Here is a 17720-nt window from a genome sequence, read left to right on the forward strand (position 1 = left end):
ACGCGATCACCAACACTGGACAATTCAGGAGTGGAATAACATTGCCTGGTTCGACGAATCCCGGTTCCTGTTGCGTCATGCTGATGGCAGAGTCAGGATTTGGCGTAACCAGCCAAAGAGTCCATGGCCCTATCCTGCCTGGTGTCAATGGTACAGGCTGGTGGGGGTACTGTTTTCTTGGCACAAGTTAGGTCCATTGATACCAATTGAGCAACGTTTCCATGCCCCAAAAAATTCAGGCTGTTCTGGAGGCAAAGGGGGATCCGACCTGGTACTAGATGGGTTTACTGTCCGCTGAGTGTGTGTTCTCATTTTATTTCAATGTAGGGTCAGATGTGAATATCTGCAGCCTACTGTATGAAAACAACCTTCCTCATGAGCCCGATTCAGTGTGGGAGCCGTCGGCTCCAACACAAACACTCTCTGTCAGCGTCAACTTATAGATCAATAAATAAACACATGTGTCCGTCGGGGAGGCAGCGTGACGAACCGGGGAAATTGGTGTCCGGCGCTGTGTTCATTTGGCTTGGGTCTCCTGGGCCTCACTCTGTGTTTGCTCAGAGGAGAAATTGGGAAATGTGATCACAGTGGAATCAGAAACAGATTCCTGACACTGTGGCGTGTTTGTCTTCTGAAAGCCTTGCAATATCACAGTGGCTGAGGAGGTCGAAACGCAAGAGAAGTTGAGCCTTTTAACCTCGAACACCATATTAGAGAAAACAATCGGGATAATTTCCCTAATTTTGATAACTTTCCCGCCTGGGTCAAGTTTACTGTGAGCAATTTCCCACTAGATATATGTAACTGACATTGTAGCTTAGAGCCAAGTAAGACAGATTTGTTGTTTTTAACATTTACTACAGTAAATGGGGGATTTGGTCAATTTGATCTTGAATCTTGGATGGTCGGTCCTGTTGCATAACAGGTTTTCAAGTGAGTCATTTCGAGTTTTGGTGGATTTTGATGTACAGTGGGGAGAACAAGTATTTGATTCACTGCCGATTTTTTAGGTTTTCCTACTTACGAAGCATGTAGAGGTCTGTAATTTTTATCATAGGTAAAAATAAAAAAATCCAGAAAATCACATTGTATGATTTTTAAGTAATTAATTTGCATTTTATTATTGTAGTAAGTATTTCATACATCAGAAAAGCAGAACTTAATATTTGGTACAGAAACCTTTGTTTGCAATTACAGAGATCATACCTTTCCTGTAGGTCTTGACCAGGTTTGCACACACTGCAGCAGGGATTTTGGCCCACTCCTCCATACAGACCTTCTCCAGATCCTTCAGGTTTCGGGGCTGTCGCTGGGCAATACGGACTTTTAGCTCCGTCCAAAGATTTTCTATTGGGTTCAGGTCTGGAGACTGGCTAGGCCACTCCAGGACCTTGAGATGCTTCTTACGGAGCCACTCCTTAGTTGCCCTGGCTGTGTGTTTCGGGTCGTTGTCATGCTGGAAGACCCAGCCACGACCCATCTTCAATGCTCTTACTGAGGGAAGGAGGTTGTTGGCCAAGATCTCGCGATACATTGCCCCATCCATCCTCCCCTCAATACGGTGCAGTCGTCCTGTCCCCTTTGCAGAAAAGCATCCCCAAAGAATGAGGTTTCCATCTCCATGCTTCACGGTTGGGATGGTGTTCTTGGGGTTGTACTCATCCTTCTTCTTCCTCCAAACACGGCGAGTGGAGTTTAGACCAAAAACCTCTATTTTTGTCTCATCAGACCACATGACCTTCTCCCATTCCTCCTCTGGATCATCCAGATGGTCATTGGCAAACTTCAGACAGGCCTGGACATGCGCTGGCTTGAGCAGGGGGACCTTGCGTGCGCTGCAGGATTTTAATCCATGATGGCGTAGTGTGTTACTAATGGTTTTCTTTGAGACTGTGGTCCCAGCTCTCTTCAGGTCATTGACCAGGTCCTGCCGTGTAGTTCTGGGCTGATTCCTCACCTTCCTCATGATCATTGATGCCCCACGAGGTGAGATCTTGCATGGAGCCCCAGACCGAGCGTGATTGACCGTCATCTTGAACTTCTTCCATTTTCTAATAATTGCGACAACAGTCGTTGCCTTCTCACCAAGCTGCTTGCCTATTGTCCTGTAGCCCATCCCAGCCTTGTGCAGGTCTACAATTTTATCCCTGATGTCCTTACACAGCTCTCTGGTCTTGGCCATTGTGGAGAGGTTGGAGTCTGTTTGATTGAGTGTGTGGACAGGTGTCTTTTATACAGGTAACGAGTTCAAACAGGTGCAGTTAATACAGGTAATGAGTGGAGAACAGGAGGGCTTCTTAAAGAAAAACTAACAGGTCTGTGAGAGACGGAATTCTTACTGGTTGGTAGGTGATCAAATACTTATGTCATGCAATAAAATGCAAATTAATTACTTAAAAATCATACAATGTGTTTTTCTGGATTTTTGTTTTAGAGTCCGGCTCTCACAGTTGAAGTGTACCTATGATAAAAATTACAGACCTCTACATGCTTTGTAAGTAGGAAAACCTGCAAAATCGGCAGTGTATCAAATACTTGTTCTCCCCACTGTATGTATCCATACATTATCTACAGAATTCTCAGAGAAACAAAACTGATTGAAATCTGCAAGCATAGTCTACATTTCACTGAATATTGTGATACAAAATATACCAAGAAAAAGGCTTTTGGATGGACAAGACAAGTCCCTATATCTACTCAATATATTATTTTGGGTCGATAAATAAAAGTGGTGGCTGGTTTTCTGCATATTTTTCTAAGTATTATTGCTCACCCACCTTTTCAAAGAAGACCTTAATTGTTTACTCTTTACTCTTTCTAGTTGGCTAGCAAAGCCCAGACGTTATCCATGTGAGTGCGCTAGCATTTATTCATGTTCCTACATTCAAGTCAATAAAGCACTTTACCAGAATTTATATAATGTTTGACTAGCTGCCATGCTGTTTGGACCAGGCTGTCTTTCAATAGCACAGCTGTGAATGTGCATCAGAGTAGTTTTGTTCGGACATATTTTGTCTCATACAAATGCCCGGTGGCCATGCACATTACAAGTCATGAGTGAAAATCGAAAGTTTCTTTGCTTCACTTCGACATTCAGAACAACTTGCCTTTTATTGCAGGATGGAGTCCATTTCTGATAGGTGGTTGTTTTCCTAGGAAAAGACGTGAGGAGAAATGTAAGCGCCTACTGAGGGAATTGAATGTAATATCATGCAATAGAACTTATGGTTGAGCAAACATTCATTCAGACAGCGAGTGACGCCAGTACAATACTGTGCTAAAGCCAAAACACACACAAATGTCATATGTGACCTCAAATACCTCCGCCCACATCCATACTGCCTTCACGCACGTACGCACGGCCACACACACACACTAACCCCCACCCCTGCAAATATGCTTGCACATGCACGCACACACCCACATCCATACAGGCTTTGCGCACACATTCTCGCACGCACAAACACACACACACTCTGACCATGTCGTCATCTTCATGCTCATTCTGTGTGCCGTCCTCCTCCCCAACCTCCACATCACTGTTATGGGGCTCGTCTACCAGCTCCTCTGTGTCCGAGCACGACTCGTCCTGAGACACCTCACTCTTGTTGTCCTCTGCCTTCCGTAGCTCTACACACACACACACACACACACACACACACACACACACATACACACACACACACACACACACACAGGGCTCTACATTTACATTTTTCAACTTCAACATTTTCAAGCACAAGAAAACAATATGTTAGAAAATTGATTGAGATATAGCCTATTTGAATTCCAGCTACTTCTGAAGTACATGTTGTGCACTATAAACAAATATGTAACCCTATAAATACATTTGTTTATTATAAAAAGCTAAAATGTTGATACAAATACCTCATTTATGGAATATTAGGTTTCTACATTATATAAAAGGACAATTTACCTACCGAGATGCATTACATTGAAAATTGTACACTGTCTCTTTAAGAGTGTCACGTTTGTGATGACAACCTGCAAGAGATCTGTCATTCAGTCATTGCTATGATTATTGATCTACTGAAGAAGCTATCCCTTTTCCTTTCTGTGCCCCCAAATGTGTGGATATACTGGTAAAGTTAGCAGGTTCTTTGCTAGCTAGTTAATGAGGTAAGAAACATGACTGAAAATTGAGCTTTTGCTCACCTGATATAGAATACCTCATGGTAAGCTGCAGACCTTTTTATCTATCAAGAGAGTTTTCATCCGTAATTATCACGGCTGTCTACATCCCTCCACAAGCCAACACAACTCTGGCACTCAACAAACTGTATGGGGCCATAAAAAAAAACAAGAAACCACTCTCCCAGAGGCAGTGTTGCTGGTGGGTGGAGACTTTAACGTGGGGAGATTTAAAACTGTCCTACCTCACCTCTACCAACATGTCTCCTATTCTAAAACTCTAGACCAATTTTATTCTACCCACAGAAATGCATACAAGGCCATCCCTTCGGCACATCTGACCATGACTCCATTCTCCTGCTTCCTGTTTACAAAGAAAAGCTCAAACAGGAAGCACTAGTGATGTGCTCAATACGGAAGTGGTCAAATGAAGCAGATGCGAGTCTACAAGACTGTTTTGCTAATACAGACTGGGATATGTTCCATGATTCATCCGATAGCATTGAGGAGTTTACCACAACAGGCTTCATCAATAAGTGCATAGACAATGTCGTCCCCACAGTGACTATAAGAACATATTCAAACCAAAAAACATGGATTACAGGCAATATCCACACTGGGCTAAAGGCTAGAGCTACCGCTTACAAGGAAAGGGACACGGACATAGATGCATACAAGAAAGCCCACTACGACCTCCGACGAGACATCAAACATGCAAAAGGACAATATAGGAGGAAGGTGTAATCCTATTATGTGGCAGAGTTTGCAGACGATAACAGATTACAAAAGGAAACCCAGCCATGAGTTGCCCAGCGATGCAGAACTCCCAAACAAGCTAAATGCCTTTTATTCTCACTTCGAATAATATAACACTGTGCCTTGCGTGAAAGCCCATGTTTTTCCGGATTAATGTGTGATCTCGCTCTCCGTGGCCGACGTGAGCAAAAAAAGTTAGATGAACTCGTGGATAAAATGTGCATGTCTCTGTGTCCAGTATGAAGGAAGTTAGAGGTAGTTTCGCGAGCCAATGCTAACTAGCGTTAGCGCAAGGATGGGTAGCATCAGATACCTATAGACTTCCAGTCATTGCGCTAATGGTAGTTAGCAATGGCGCTAGCACTAGTTAGCAACTTCCTTCAAATTGCACGCAGAAACATAAAAATGGTATCCATGAGTTCATCTGACTCTGGGGAAGTAGATAAGGGGCCTCATTGCCAAAATCCTGAAGTATCCCTTTAACAATCACAAGGCCACTTGGCCAGACGGAATACCAGAGTGCAGACTAGGGCTGATTCGAAATTTCGTCAGCCGGTGATTGACAAGCAAATAACTGTCGGTCTCACGGTTATTGAACTTTAATTTACATAAACACATTTAGCATCTCCTGGCTTCCACACATAGCCTACAAGCCACTGATGCAGACCTTTGGAACATCTACAGGTTGCTTGCGAAAGTATTCACACCCCTTGGCATTTTTCCTATTTTGTTGCCTTACAACCTGGAATTAAAATTGATTTTTTTGGGGTTTGTATCATTTGATTTACACAACATGCCTACCACTTTGAAGATGCAAAATATATTTTTTGTGAAACAAGAAATAAGACAAGAAAACTGAACTTGAACGTGCATAACTATTCACTGGATGACTGAAACAGGTTACCCTCAAGAATTTCCCTGTGTTTTGCGTCATCCATCATGCCTTCAATTCTGACCAGTTTCCCAGTCCCTGCCGATGAAAAACATCCTCACAGCATGATGCTGCCACCACCATGCTTCACTGTGGGGATGGTGTTCTCGGGGTGATGAGAGGTGTTGGGGTTGCGCCAGACATAGCGTTTTCCTTGATGGCCAAAAAGCTCAATTTTAGTCTCATCTGACCAGAGTACCTTCTTCCATATGTTTGGGGAGTCTCCCACATGCCTTTTGGCGAACACCAAACGTGTTTGCTTATTTTTTTCTTTAAGCAATGGCTTTTTCTGGCCACTCTTCCGTAAAGCCCAGCTCTGTGGAGTGTACGGCTTAAAGTGGTCCTATGGACAGATACTCCAATCTCCACTGTGGAGCTTTGCAGCTCCTTCAGGGTTATTTTTGGTCTCTTTGTTACTCTTTGTGAAATTAGCGTAAGGGAGGGATTTGGCTGAGAGTTTCCTTTTGCGAGGAAGGAGACTTCACTTCCTTCCTTCACACAATGGAAATCACAATTATTAATGTCATTCCTCCCAAAAGTTACATGGGAAGTGACGACTTTCACAAGAATTTTACTTCTGGGTAACCGAGATTAGGGGTTCCATGGATAATAAAAATAGCAAAGGAGAAATCGGATCGCCTTGTCTGCTGCTTCTATTGAACAGAGCGGAGCAGAGCAGATATTGCCTGTTATAACTATGGCTGAGGGGTTGGCATATCGTATTTTAATAATATTAATGGAATTGGAGCCAATTTCCAGATGTTCTAAGACAGACCAGAGATATGAGCATTATAGTCTATCAAAAGCTTTTTCTGCCCAAGGAGCTGTTGTTTCTGATGAAGCATTTAAGATATGTAATAGTCAATGGAGGTTATCCAAGGAAAAACGTTTTTCAACAAACCCACTTTGGTCCATGTGGACCAATTTGGGTAAGTCTCGAGACGGGATGACAACATTTTGGAAAACAGTTTAATATCTGTGTTTATCAAAGATAGTGTGCAATAGTGAGAACACTGGGTGGCATCCTTACCTTTTTTAATAAAAGCGAAATTAGTGCTGTATTCACATCTCTCACAAATGAACCTTTGTGAACGGCTGTATTAATCACTTCGAGCAAAGGTGGACCTAATTGATTCCAACATTTTAAATAGACCTCAGGAGGAATACCATCCCATCCAGGTGATTTGCCTTTATTTATTAATGCTATTCAATGCCCTTTTGAGTTAACTGAGAGCGATGTGGGCTCCCAGCGAGGTGGCTTCCTCTGTTGAGAAAATAGTTCTTAATTATTTTAGAAATGACTTAGTCTGGCTTGGTGTGGATTTACAATCAGAGATGTAAAGTTCTTAATAGAAGCGGGGGAATCTTGGATTAATTTGGGTTCTGACAGTAATTCCCCTGTTTCAGATACAATAGTTGCTATATCAGCTAATTGATCATTACTGCGTAGCTTGTTGGCCAGTAAACGATTGGGACGATTACCATGGAAGTAATGGTTGACTCTAACTCGATGGATGGCAAATTCTGCTCTCTGTCTTATCAATAAATTAAGTTCTGTCTTGACTTTGGAAAGAGTAATAGCTACAGTACCTGGTCTGAAAAAACTGTTTGTTGAGAACGTTCTAATAAAGTTAATAACATTTCCAATTCTGATATCTTCTTTAATTGTGATTTATTCAACCCAGATGTATACATTTGTATAAAACCTTTGGTGGCATCCAATAGAATTCGGGGGTCATCGACTGAATTTTTATTAATCATTATGAATTACATTTCAAATTGATCACAGAATGTAGGATTTTGTAGTAATGAAACGTTGAAACACTCTTTTAAGAGATTCTGAAATGTGTAATTGGCAGTAGTAGGCGTGGTGACTAGACAAGCGCATATGTCAAATTTCTATTTTATTAATTTTAGAAAATAGAGGTGTAGATAATAATATAAAATCAATTCAAGAATGTTTTATGCCTGTTTGAGTAGAAGGTGTACTATTTTGCTTTTAGACTGTGTGCTCGCCAGGCATAAATTAGGTTGTAATCAGAGAGTATATGTTGGAGAGCCTTGGTTGCGTGTGGATTGTAGTTGGTCTTATTAGATTTGTCCCGCATGTCCAAAATAGTATTCATAACCAGATGGAATTCAGTTAATTCTAACAATATGCTGTTCAGAGAATCAAAAAACGTAGGATCATTTGATTTTGGAGCATACACATTAATGAAGGCAATGTTCTTTCCATTATGGTTACATTTAAGGAAAGTGATTCTGCATTCTTGGTCTTCACCTTTACCCAAGATGGTGATTTTGAGTTTCTTATGTATCATTATGATTGCACCTTTAGTTTTGTTTGGGGCTTAAGAAAAAGCAGCCAGTTTGTACAAATGGAGCAGATGTGTTTCTTGAAGCATTGCTATATCAATATGGTTTCTTGCTAGGATATCAAGACAGTGGAACATTTGATAGGACCATTTAGGCCTTTCAAATTCTATAGAGAATAGCTAGTGTTGCCATTGTTTTTCAGAAAGGAATGTTATATTATGATATAATTGTTATATTTAGTGTTGCAAAGCCCATGGATGTGTAAAAAAAACAAGACCCACAGGAAAACTCACCAATTGATAGTTCCCCACCCAGAAAACCCTTGCTGTAAACAATTCTAGCCCCAGTCCGTGTGACACCTCAATATATTGTCCATTGTTCATTAATTGGTGTGGTGTCATCACTGTGTTAATATCCTGGACCATAGGCAATATAATAACAACGTCCAATACTCACCAATAATAGTAATACTGTTCCTTGTACCCACATGAGGGGGTGTCCTCATCATTGTCTTATGCTGAGGGCAGCATCATAGCCATAGGTTAGGCTGCGTGATTGTGCATGGATAACGTACCTGAATTTTGAGCGAGTCATAATAGGGTTCCATCTGTCAACTCATCCCCTTGTGTGTTGGGTTTGACGTGTTTCTTGTAAAAGTCTTGAGCTTCCTTGTCAGTGGAGAACGTGTGTGTTGTGTTCTGGAAGGTCAAGATGAGTTTTGCCGGGTGGATGAAGCCACATCTCAGATTTAGCTTGCGTAGATGGAATCTCACCTCCATTGTATGTCGCCCTCTGTTTTAGCAGTTCGGCACTCAGGTCTGGGTAGATGCTGATCCTAGGCATCAGGATATATAATAATACGAGTAAAATAAAGAACAGAGTAGCAGCAGTGAGTGAGTGTGCGTGTGCATGTGTAATATGTAAGTATGAGTGTTTGTATTGTGTCAGTATGCGTATGTGTGTTATGTGTGTGTGTGTGCGTATGTAGTGTATGTGTGGGTTTTGTGTGGGAGTGCGGCCGGCCCGTCAGGAAGTCCAGGATCCCGTTGCAGAGGGAGGTGTTCAGTCCCAGGGTCCCTAACTTGGTGATGACCTTGGAGGGGACTATGGTGTTGAACGCTGTGCTGTAGTCTATGAACAGCATTCTCACATAGTTATTTCCCCTCTTATCCAGGTGAGAGAGGGCAGTGTGAAGTGCAATTGAGATTGAATTATCTGTGGATCTGTTGGGACGGTATGCGAATTAAGTGGGGTTAGGGTGTCTGGGATGCCTGCGCAAAAAACACAAAGCAGAGCTCATGCCTTTCAAGCTACTTTTTTTAAAATCATCATTAGAGTCGCATCATGCAGCCTTACAATGTATTAAAAAATCAAAACATATAGCCCAACGTTTGTAGAACAACTAAAGTTTCATTAATAACTCTAAATTAAGCATATAGGAGTACCTATTTCTTTGTTAACCGCTGAACACAGAATAGCCACATGTGCGCAGTCCCTCAAATCGTTTGGAGAAAATATGTATATTTTATTCAGCTTTGTTGAATTGTATTCTTCATACTATGAAATAATATAAAATAATGCCATGGAATTCTAAGCTAATCTTGTCTGCTAAATGAACTAGTGTAGTCCACAGCCATTTGGCATAGCCAGATCAGGACATAACATAAGGACAACTCAGAGTATGCTATTCTGTTCTTCTGAAATAGACTACATTTTCTTCAAATCATGCTTGTGTAGACCTGTCTAAAATAAATAATGGATTTATTGTGAAGGTGTAGGCTATATTACATGGATTTATTAGACTAAGAAAATGTACAGTGCCTTGCAAAAGTATTCATCCCCCTTGGCGTTTTTCCTATTTTGTTCACTCTCTTTGTTACCTCTCTGATTAATGCCCTCCTTGTGGTCCGGAGTTTTCGTAGGTTTGTTGTGGGCCATATTCTTTCCATTTTTAAAATATTTAATGTCTCTGTGTTTAAAGTTTCAGATATTTTTTAAACCCTGATCTGTACTTCTCCACAACTTTGTCCCTGACCTTTGGAGAGCTCCTTGGTCTTCATGGTGCCGCTTGCTTGGTGGTGCCCCTTGATTAGTGGTTTCAAGTCAGGCCTTTCAGAACCGTTATATATATATGAGATTATGTGACACTTGTGCACACAGGTTGCTTTATTAACTAATTATACTTCTGAAGGTAATTGGTGCACCAGATTTTTTAATCTAGCAAATGGGGTGAATACATGCACGCACCACGTAAATTCACCATGGATTTTTGTGTAGTCCATTACATGAAATCGAAATAAAAATCCATTTAAATTACAGGTTGTAATGCAACAAAATAGGAAAAACGCCAAGGGGGATGAATACTTTTGCAAGGCACTGTACATTTTCTTAGTCTAATAAATCCATGTAATATAGCCTACACCTTCACAATAAATCCATTATTTATTTTAGACAGGTCTACACAAGCATGATTTGAAGAAAATGTAGTCTATTTCAGAAGAACAGAATAGCATACTCTGAGTTGTCCTTATGTTATGTCCTGATCTGGCTATGCCAAATGGCTGTGGACTACACTAGTTCATTTAGCAGACAAGATTAGCTTAGAATTCCATGGCATTATTTTATATTATTTCATAGTATGAAGAATACAATTCAACAAAGCTGAATAAAATATAAATATTTTCTCCAAACGATTTGAGGGACTGCGCACATGTGGCTATTCTGTGTTCAGCGGTTAACAAAGAAATAGGTACTCCTATATGCTTAATTTAGAGTTATTAATGAAACTTTAGTTGTTCTACAAACGTTGGGCTATATGTTTTGATTTTTAATACATTGTAAGGCTGCATGATGCGACTCTAATGATGATTTTAAAAAAGTAGCTTGAAAGGCATGAGCTCTGCTTTGTGTTTTTTGCGCAGGCATCCCAGACACCCTAACCCCACTTAATTCGCATACCGTCCCAACAGATCCACAGATAATTCAATCTCAATTGCACTTCACACTGCCCTCTCTCACCTGGATAAGAGGGGAAATAACTATGTGAGAATGCTGTTCATAGACTACAGCACAGCGTTCAACACCATAGTCCCCTCCAAGGTCATCACCAAGTTAGGGACCCTGGGACTGAACACCTCCCTCTGTAACGGGATCCTCGACTTCCTGACGGGCCGGCCGCACTCCCACACAAAACCCACACATACACTACATACGCACACACACACACATAACACACATACGCATACTGACACAATACAAACACTCATACTTACATATTACACATGCACACGCACACTCACTCACTGCTGCTACTCTGTTCTTTATTTTACTCGTATTATTATATATCCTGATGCCTAGGATCAGCATCTACCCAGACCTGAGTGCCGAACTGCTAAAACAGAGGGCGACATACAATGGAGGTGAGATTCCATCTACGCAAGCTAAATCTGAGATGTGGCTTCATCCACCCGGCAAAACTCATCTTGACCTTCCAGAACACAACACACACGTTCTCCACTGACAAGGAAGCTCAAGACTTTTACAAGAAACACGTCAAACCCAACACACAAGGGGATGAGTTGACAGATGGAACCCTATTATGACTCGCTCAAAATTCAGGTACGTTATCCATGCACAATCACGCAGCCTAACCTATGGCTATGATGCTGCCCTCAGCATAAGACAATGATGAGGACACCCCCTCATGTGGGTACAAGGAACAGTATTACTATTATTGGTGAGTATTGGACGTTGTTATTATATTGCCTATGGTCCAGGATATTAACACAGTGATGACACCACACCAATTAATGAACAATGGACAATATATTGAGGTGTCACACGGACTGGGGCTAGAATTGTTTACAGCAAGGGTTTTCTGGGTGGGGAACTATCAATTGGTGAGTTTTCCTGTGGGTCTTGTTTTTTTTACACATCCATGGGCTTTGCAACACTAAATATAACAATTATATCATAATATAACATTCCTTTCTGAAAAACAATGGCAACACTAGCTATTCTCTATAGAATTTGAAAGGCCTAAATTGTCCTATCAAATCACTGTCTTGATATCCTAGCAAGAAACCATATTGATATAGCAATGCTTCAAGAAACACATCTGCTCCATTTGTACAAACTGGCTGCTTTTTCTTAAGCCCCAAACAAAACTAAAGGTGCAATCATAATGATACATAAGAAACTCAAAATCACCATCTTGGGTAAAGGTGAAGACCAAGAATGCAGAATCACTTTCCTTAAATGTAACCATAATGGAAAGAACATTGCCTTCATTAATGTGTATGCTCCAAAATCAAATGATCCTACGTTTTTTGATTCTCTGAACAGCATATTGTTAGAATTAACTGAATTCCATCTGGTTATGAATGCTATTTTGGACATGCGGGACAAATCTAATAAGACCAACTACAGTCCACACGCAACCAAGGCTCTCCAACATATACTCTCTGATTACAACCTCATTTATGCCTGGCGAGCACACAGTCTAAAAGCAAAATAGTACACCTTCTACTCAAACAGGCATAAAACATTCTTGAATTGATTTTATATTATTATCTACACCTCTATTTTCTCAAATTAATAAAATAGAAATTTGACATGCGCTTGTCTAATCACCACGCCTACTACTGCCAATTACACATTTCAGAATCTCTTAAGAGTGTTTCAACGTTTCATTACTACAAAATCCTACATTCTGTGATCAATTTGAAATGTAACTAAATTAATTCATAATGATTAATAAAAATTCAGTCGATGACCCCCGGATTCTATTGGATGCAACCAAAGGTTTTATACAAATGTATACATCTGGGTTGAATAAATCACAATTAAAGAAGATATCAGAATTGGAAATGTTATTAACTTTTTATTTGAACGTTCTCAACAAACAGTTTTTTCAGACCAGGTACTGTAGCTATTACTCTTTCCAAAGTCAAGACAGAACTTCATATATTGATAAGACAGAGAGCAGAATTTGCCATCCATCGAGTTAGAGTCAACCATTACTTCCATGGTAATCGTCCCAATCGTTTACTGGCCAGCAAGCTACGCAGTAATGATCAATTAGCTGATATAGCAACTATTGTATCTGAAACAGGGGAATTACTGTCAGAACCCAAATTAATCCAAGATTCCCCCGCTTCTATTAAGAACTTTACATCTCTGATTGTAAATCCACACCAAGCCAGACTAAGTCATTTCTAAAAGAATTAAGAACTATTTTCTCAACAGAGGAAGCCACCTCGCTGGGAGCCCACATCGCTCTCAGTTAACTCAAAAGGGCATTGAATAGCATTAATAAATAAAGGCAAATCACCTGGATGGGATGGTATTCCTCCTGAGGTCTATTTAAAATGTTGGAATCAATTAGGTCCACCTTTGCTCGAAGTGATTAATACAGCCGTTCACAAAGGTTCATTTGTGAGAGATGTGAATACAGCACTAATTTCGCTTTTATTAAAAAAGGTAAGGATGCCACCCAGTGTTCTAACTATTGCACCCTATCTTTGATAAACACAGATATTAAACTGTTTTCCAAAATGTTGTCATCCCGTCTCGAGACTTACCCAAATTGGTCCACATGGACCAAAGTGGGTTTGTTGAAAAACGTTTTTCCTTGGATAACCTCCATTGACTATTACATATCTTAAATGCTTCATCAGAAACAACAGCTCCTTGGGCAGAAAAAGCTTTTGATAGACTATAATGCTCATATCTCTGGTCTGTCTTAGAACATATGGAAATTGGCTCCAATTCCATTAATATTATTAAAATACGATATGCCAACCCCTCAGCCATAGTTATAACAGACAATATCTGCTCTGCTCCGCTCTGTTCAATAGAAGCAGCAGACAAGGCGATCCGATTTCTCCTTTGCTATTTTTATTATCCATGGAACCCCTAATCTCGGTTACCCAGAAGTAAAATTCTTGTGAAAGTCGTCACTTCCCATGTAACTTTTGGGAGGAATGACATTAATAATTGTGATTTCCATTGTGTGAAGGAAGGAAGTGAAGTCTCCTTCCTCGCAAAAGGAAACTCTCAGCCAAATCCCTCCCTTACGCTAATTTCACCCATGTTTATGATCTGTGTGGACACGCGCGAAGCAGTAAACATTGAAGGTGTGAGTGAGAATGTTTTCAACACAGCTATTTCGAATCTTAGCAGTGTCCATTCCATCCCATCATTTAAACCACTGCAACAGTTGCACTGGCAAAGGGGGATGTTTTAGCATGCTTGCCAACTGGCTTTGGCAAAAGTTTAATATATCAAGCGATGTATGGAGAAAAGTTATTCAAACAACCGTTTTCAGCAAGCGGTTGATAAGACTGGCAGTGGACGAAGTGCATACTGTTGTTCACTGGTAAGTCTATATTTCAGACAAACTCCTGGATAGCCATTGGCATTGCCATTGCAGCTAGCTAGCTGTATCATTCATCCTACTTGACTATCAACTGGCCAGATGTATCAGGCAGCTTTAACCTTTTCACGCTTGAGTTCCAAATACATTTTTTGGTTTGGGTAGGTTTTGATAGTCACAGTGGGAACAACATCCCCTATACACTTCCTGATGAAGTCAGTCACTGTGTCCGTCAAGGTTATTCTCAGAGGCAATCCGGAACATATCCCAGTGCACGTGATCAAAACAATCTTGAAGCATAGATTCTGCTTGGTCAGACCAGCATTGAATAGACCTTAGCACAGGTACTTCCTGTTTGAGTTTCTGCCTATAGGAAGGGAGGAGCAGAATGGAGTCGTGATCTGATTTGCCGAAGGGAGGGCAGGGGAGGGCCTTGTAGCCATCCCAGAAGGGAGATTAACAATGGTCGAGAGTTTTTGTAGCGTGAGTACTATAGGCAATGTATATCAACCCACAAGGTGCGCAAACATGCAAGGTGCGCAAACATAAGCACCAACGCTTGATTAATAATGCATAAACTATTGAAAGGATTCATTGCATGAAGACATATTGATGGAAATATATCAATTAAATAAAATAACAACAATAGTTATTTGTTTATAGTCAAGGATATGTTGTGTATAATTCTACAAAGTCCTAGAAAAAAACGTACGCCTATAGCCTATTTTCGTTTCCCTTACAATAAAAACATTACAGTGTAATCCATTTGATCAACTTTATTTGTAGATTTGATTAGCAATAGAGTAATAAATAAAGTCCAGTTACAGCCTCTTTTTACAAATTAGAAACAAAAAACATTATAATAATATAACCAGCCAGGTGCACAGGTGAAATTATTTGCTCTATTCCTAAACAAAAGCACCAGTGCATGAACAATTGTAAAGGATGAATTGCATAGTTAAATGTTTGTGGGAATATATTAATGACAAGATATAAAAAATGTGTTGATTGTATCGGACACTGTATTGTGCCCTTATACGCGTCCCTTTACGCATGAATCAATCTCGTCTTCTCTTTATGCTTTGGGTCCACAGTCAGCACACAGCTTCATGGCTTTGTGTAAGCAAGCCCCTAAAACAAATCGGTTGCACACAGTTTTCATGGGCCTTGTTTTGTGTGCACCTGCCACAGGTGTCGCATAACCTCTCTGAAGCGGTTGAGTGGCATGGTCTCTTGGAAAAAGTCCACCCTATACCTATCAGACCAAAATGGCTCCACATCCATGCTCTTTCCGCCGTATGCCCCGCGGACATACAAGAGTGCAATAAATGCTTTGAGTTCATCCATAGACATGTCCCATGTACTGTTTCCTTTTCTGTGCACATGAGCAACAGTACAATCTCTGATGTGCTGCAACATCTGCATGTCACATACACTCGTCACTCTTTTCTACCCAAACCATGCCATGCCATCCCTTCCAGACTCCTGTCTCACCGTGGCAGTTGGGATCACCATCTCAGTTTGCTCTGTCCTGGTTTTTCTGCGGCGAGGCTCAGGCATCAGTGGCGGAGGCTCGAAGTCAACATCAGATTCACATGAAGACTCCTAATCAGCAATGTCAATTTCAAGCTCAATGTCCATCCGATCCTCCATCCAACTCCTACTCATCTAAATTCTGCAGCATTTGCAATGCTGTCAGTGCGTCCATTCGTTTGGGTTAAGTTGGGAATAGGTGTGAAAAAACCGGTAAAAAGGCTCAAAAGACTTTTCTGTTTGTGATTTCAGAATTCTGACAAATGAGCAGTGTAAATACAAACATTTAGGAAAAGTCTGGCCGTGTTAACTAGTTCTCCAGATTGAAACTGCTGGGGGAAACTATCTAACGTTAATTCCCACCATCAGTCTGAGTTGAGTTCACCTTAGCTAGCTAAGTGGACTATAGCTAGGTTTAAAAAAAAAGAACTAGCTATATAATTGCTAGCTATATTTTAAAGACTAGTTACTGACTTTTGAACACTTTTTGTCAAACTACTTCGTTCCCCTGCCTGTTTATTGATGCACTGGAGACTGAAAAAGTTGGCAATATAGCTAAATGCCCCTCCTGCTTTTACCGCAAATAGGCTGTGGGCGGCAGGTAGCTTAGTGGTTAAGAGTGTTGTGCCAGTAACTGAAAGGTCGATGCTTCTAATCCCCGAGCCGACTAGGTGAAAAATCTGTCGATGTGCCCTTGAGCAAGGCACTTAACCCTAATTGCTCCTGTAAGTCGCTCTGGATAAGAGCGTCTGCTAAATGACTAAAATGTAAATGTAATGTGTTGTTTTGATATAATTTGGCTCATTAGGCTTGTGCACATTTACCTGATAGTTAGCCGAGTTACTGACTGACTAGGCTAATTCTTATTCATGTTGTTGTTGCATTTCAGGTGGAGAGGGAATTGGGTCACAGAAAGCAGCATGCTGCAGACAGACCAGGGCCTGTATTCACAAAGCATCTCAGAGTAGCAGTACTGATTTAGGATCAGTTTGGCATTTTAAGATGACAATGAATATTATTACATTGACAAGCGGGAGGTGGTCCTAGATCACTATTCCTACTCTGAAGACGTTTGTGAATATGGGCCCTGGAATAAAGCTCTTGCCCAATACCTTGCACAGCAGTTGTTTCACCACAGGACCCTAGAGGTATAAGTCAATGCTTATGAACTGAATACAAGTGAATTTCCATATCAATAGCTAAGATTCCATTCAATTGGCGACAGAGTTTCATGTGAATATTCTGAATCCGCATAAAAACAATATGCATATTTTCCCACCATAGATGTGTTTCCATTAAATGTACTTGTTGCAGATAAAAGGCTGTGCGTGATAAAGTAGTGCATATAAAATAGCTTTTGCAGTTAAATTCCCACACCAAATAAAAAATAAAAGTTAAATGGGTTTACATCGCATTTGCAACTCTATTGATGGTTTTCTCATTTACATTTTTTTTTGTGTTATATAGCGAGTGTGCAAACTCTGTTATTGGCACGTGCTCTAGCCCAGGGGTTCCCAAACATTTTCACTTGGGGCCCCCTTCCAGCAATGGGGAACATCCTGCACCCCCCCTGCGCGCGCCATATCTATTTCTATGGGCACCAGCACTGTTCATGACACAAACTGTTCACACCCCTCTTGTTGGTGGAGAGAATTT

At 40.8% G+C, this 17720-nt stretch overlaps 1 protein-coding gene across 5 annotated transcripts in view; it reads right to left on the minus strand.

The window, feature by feature from the left end:
* LOC121575604 (RNA-binding protein Raly) overlaps positions 1-17720 on the minus strand; it is a 149707-nt gene that overhangs the window by 9371 nt on the left and 122616 nt on the right. For all 5 annotated transcript variants that reach the window (XM_041888803.2, XM_041888799.2, XM_041888802.2 and 2 more), the window contains 2 exons: positions 3482-3630; positions 3108-3152 (listed from right to left, as the gene is read on the minus strand). In XM_041888803.2, coding sequence (XP_041744737.1) covers positions 3111-3152; positions 3482-3630 — 191 coding nt within the window. In that variant the 3' untranslated portion in view covers positions 3108-3110. The remainder of the gene's footprint in view (positions 1-3107; positions 3153-3481; positions 3631-17720) is intronic.

This window comes from Coregonus clupeaformis, chromosome 10 (genome assembly GCF_020615455.1).
Source record: "Coregonus clupeaformis isolate EN_2021a chromosome 10, ASM2061545v1, whole genome shotgun sequence".
Lineage (NCBI taxonomy): Eukaryota > Metazoa > Chordata > Actinopteri > Salmoniformes > Salmonidae > Coregonus > Coregonus clupeaformis.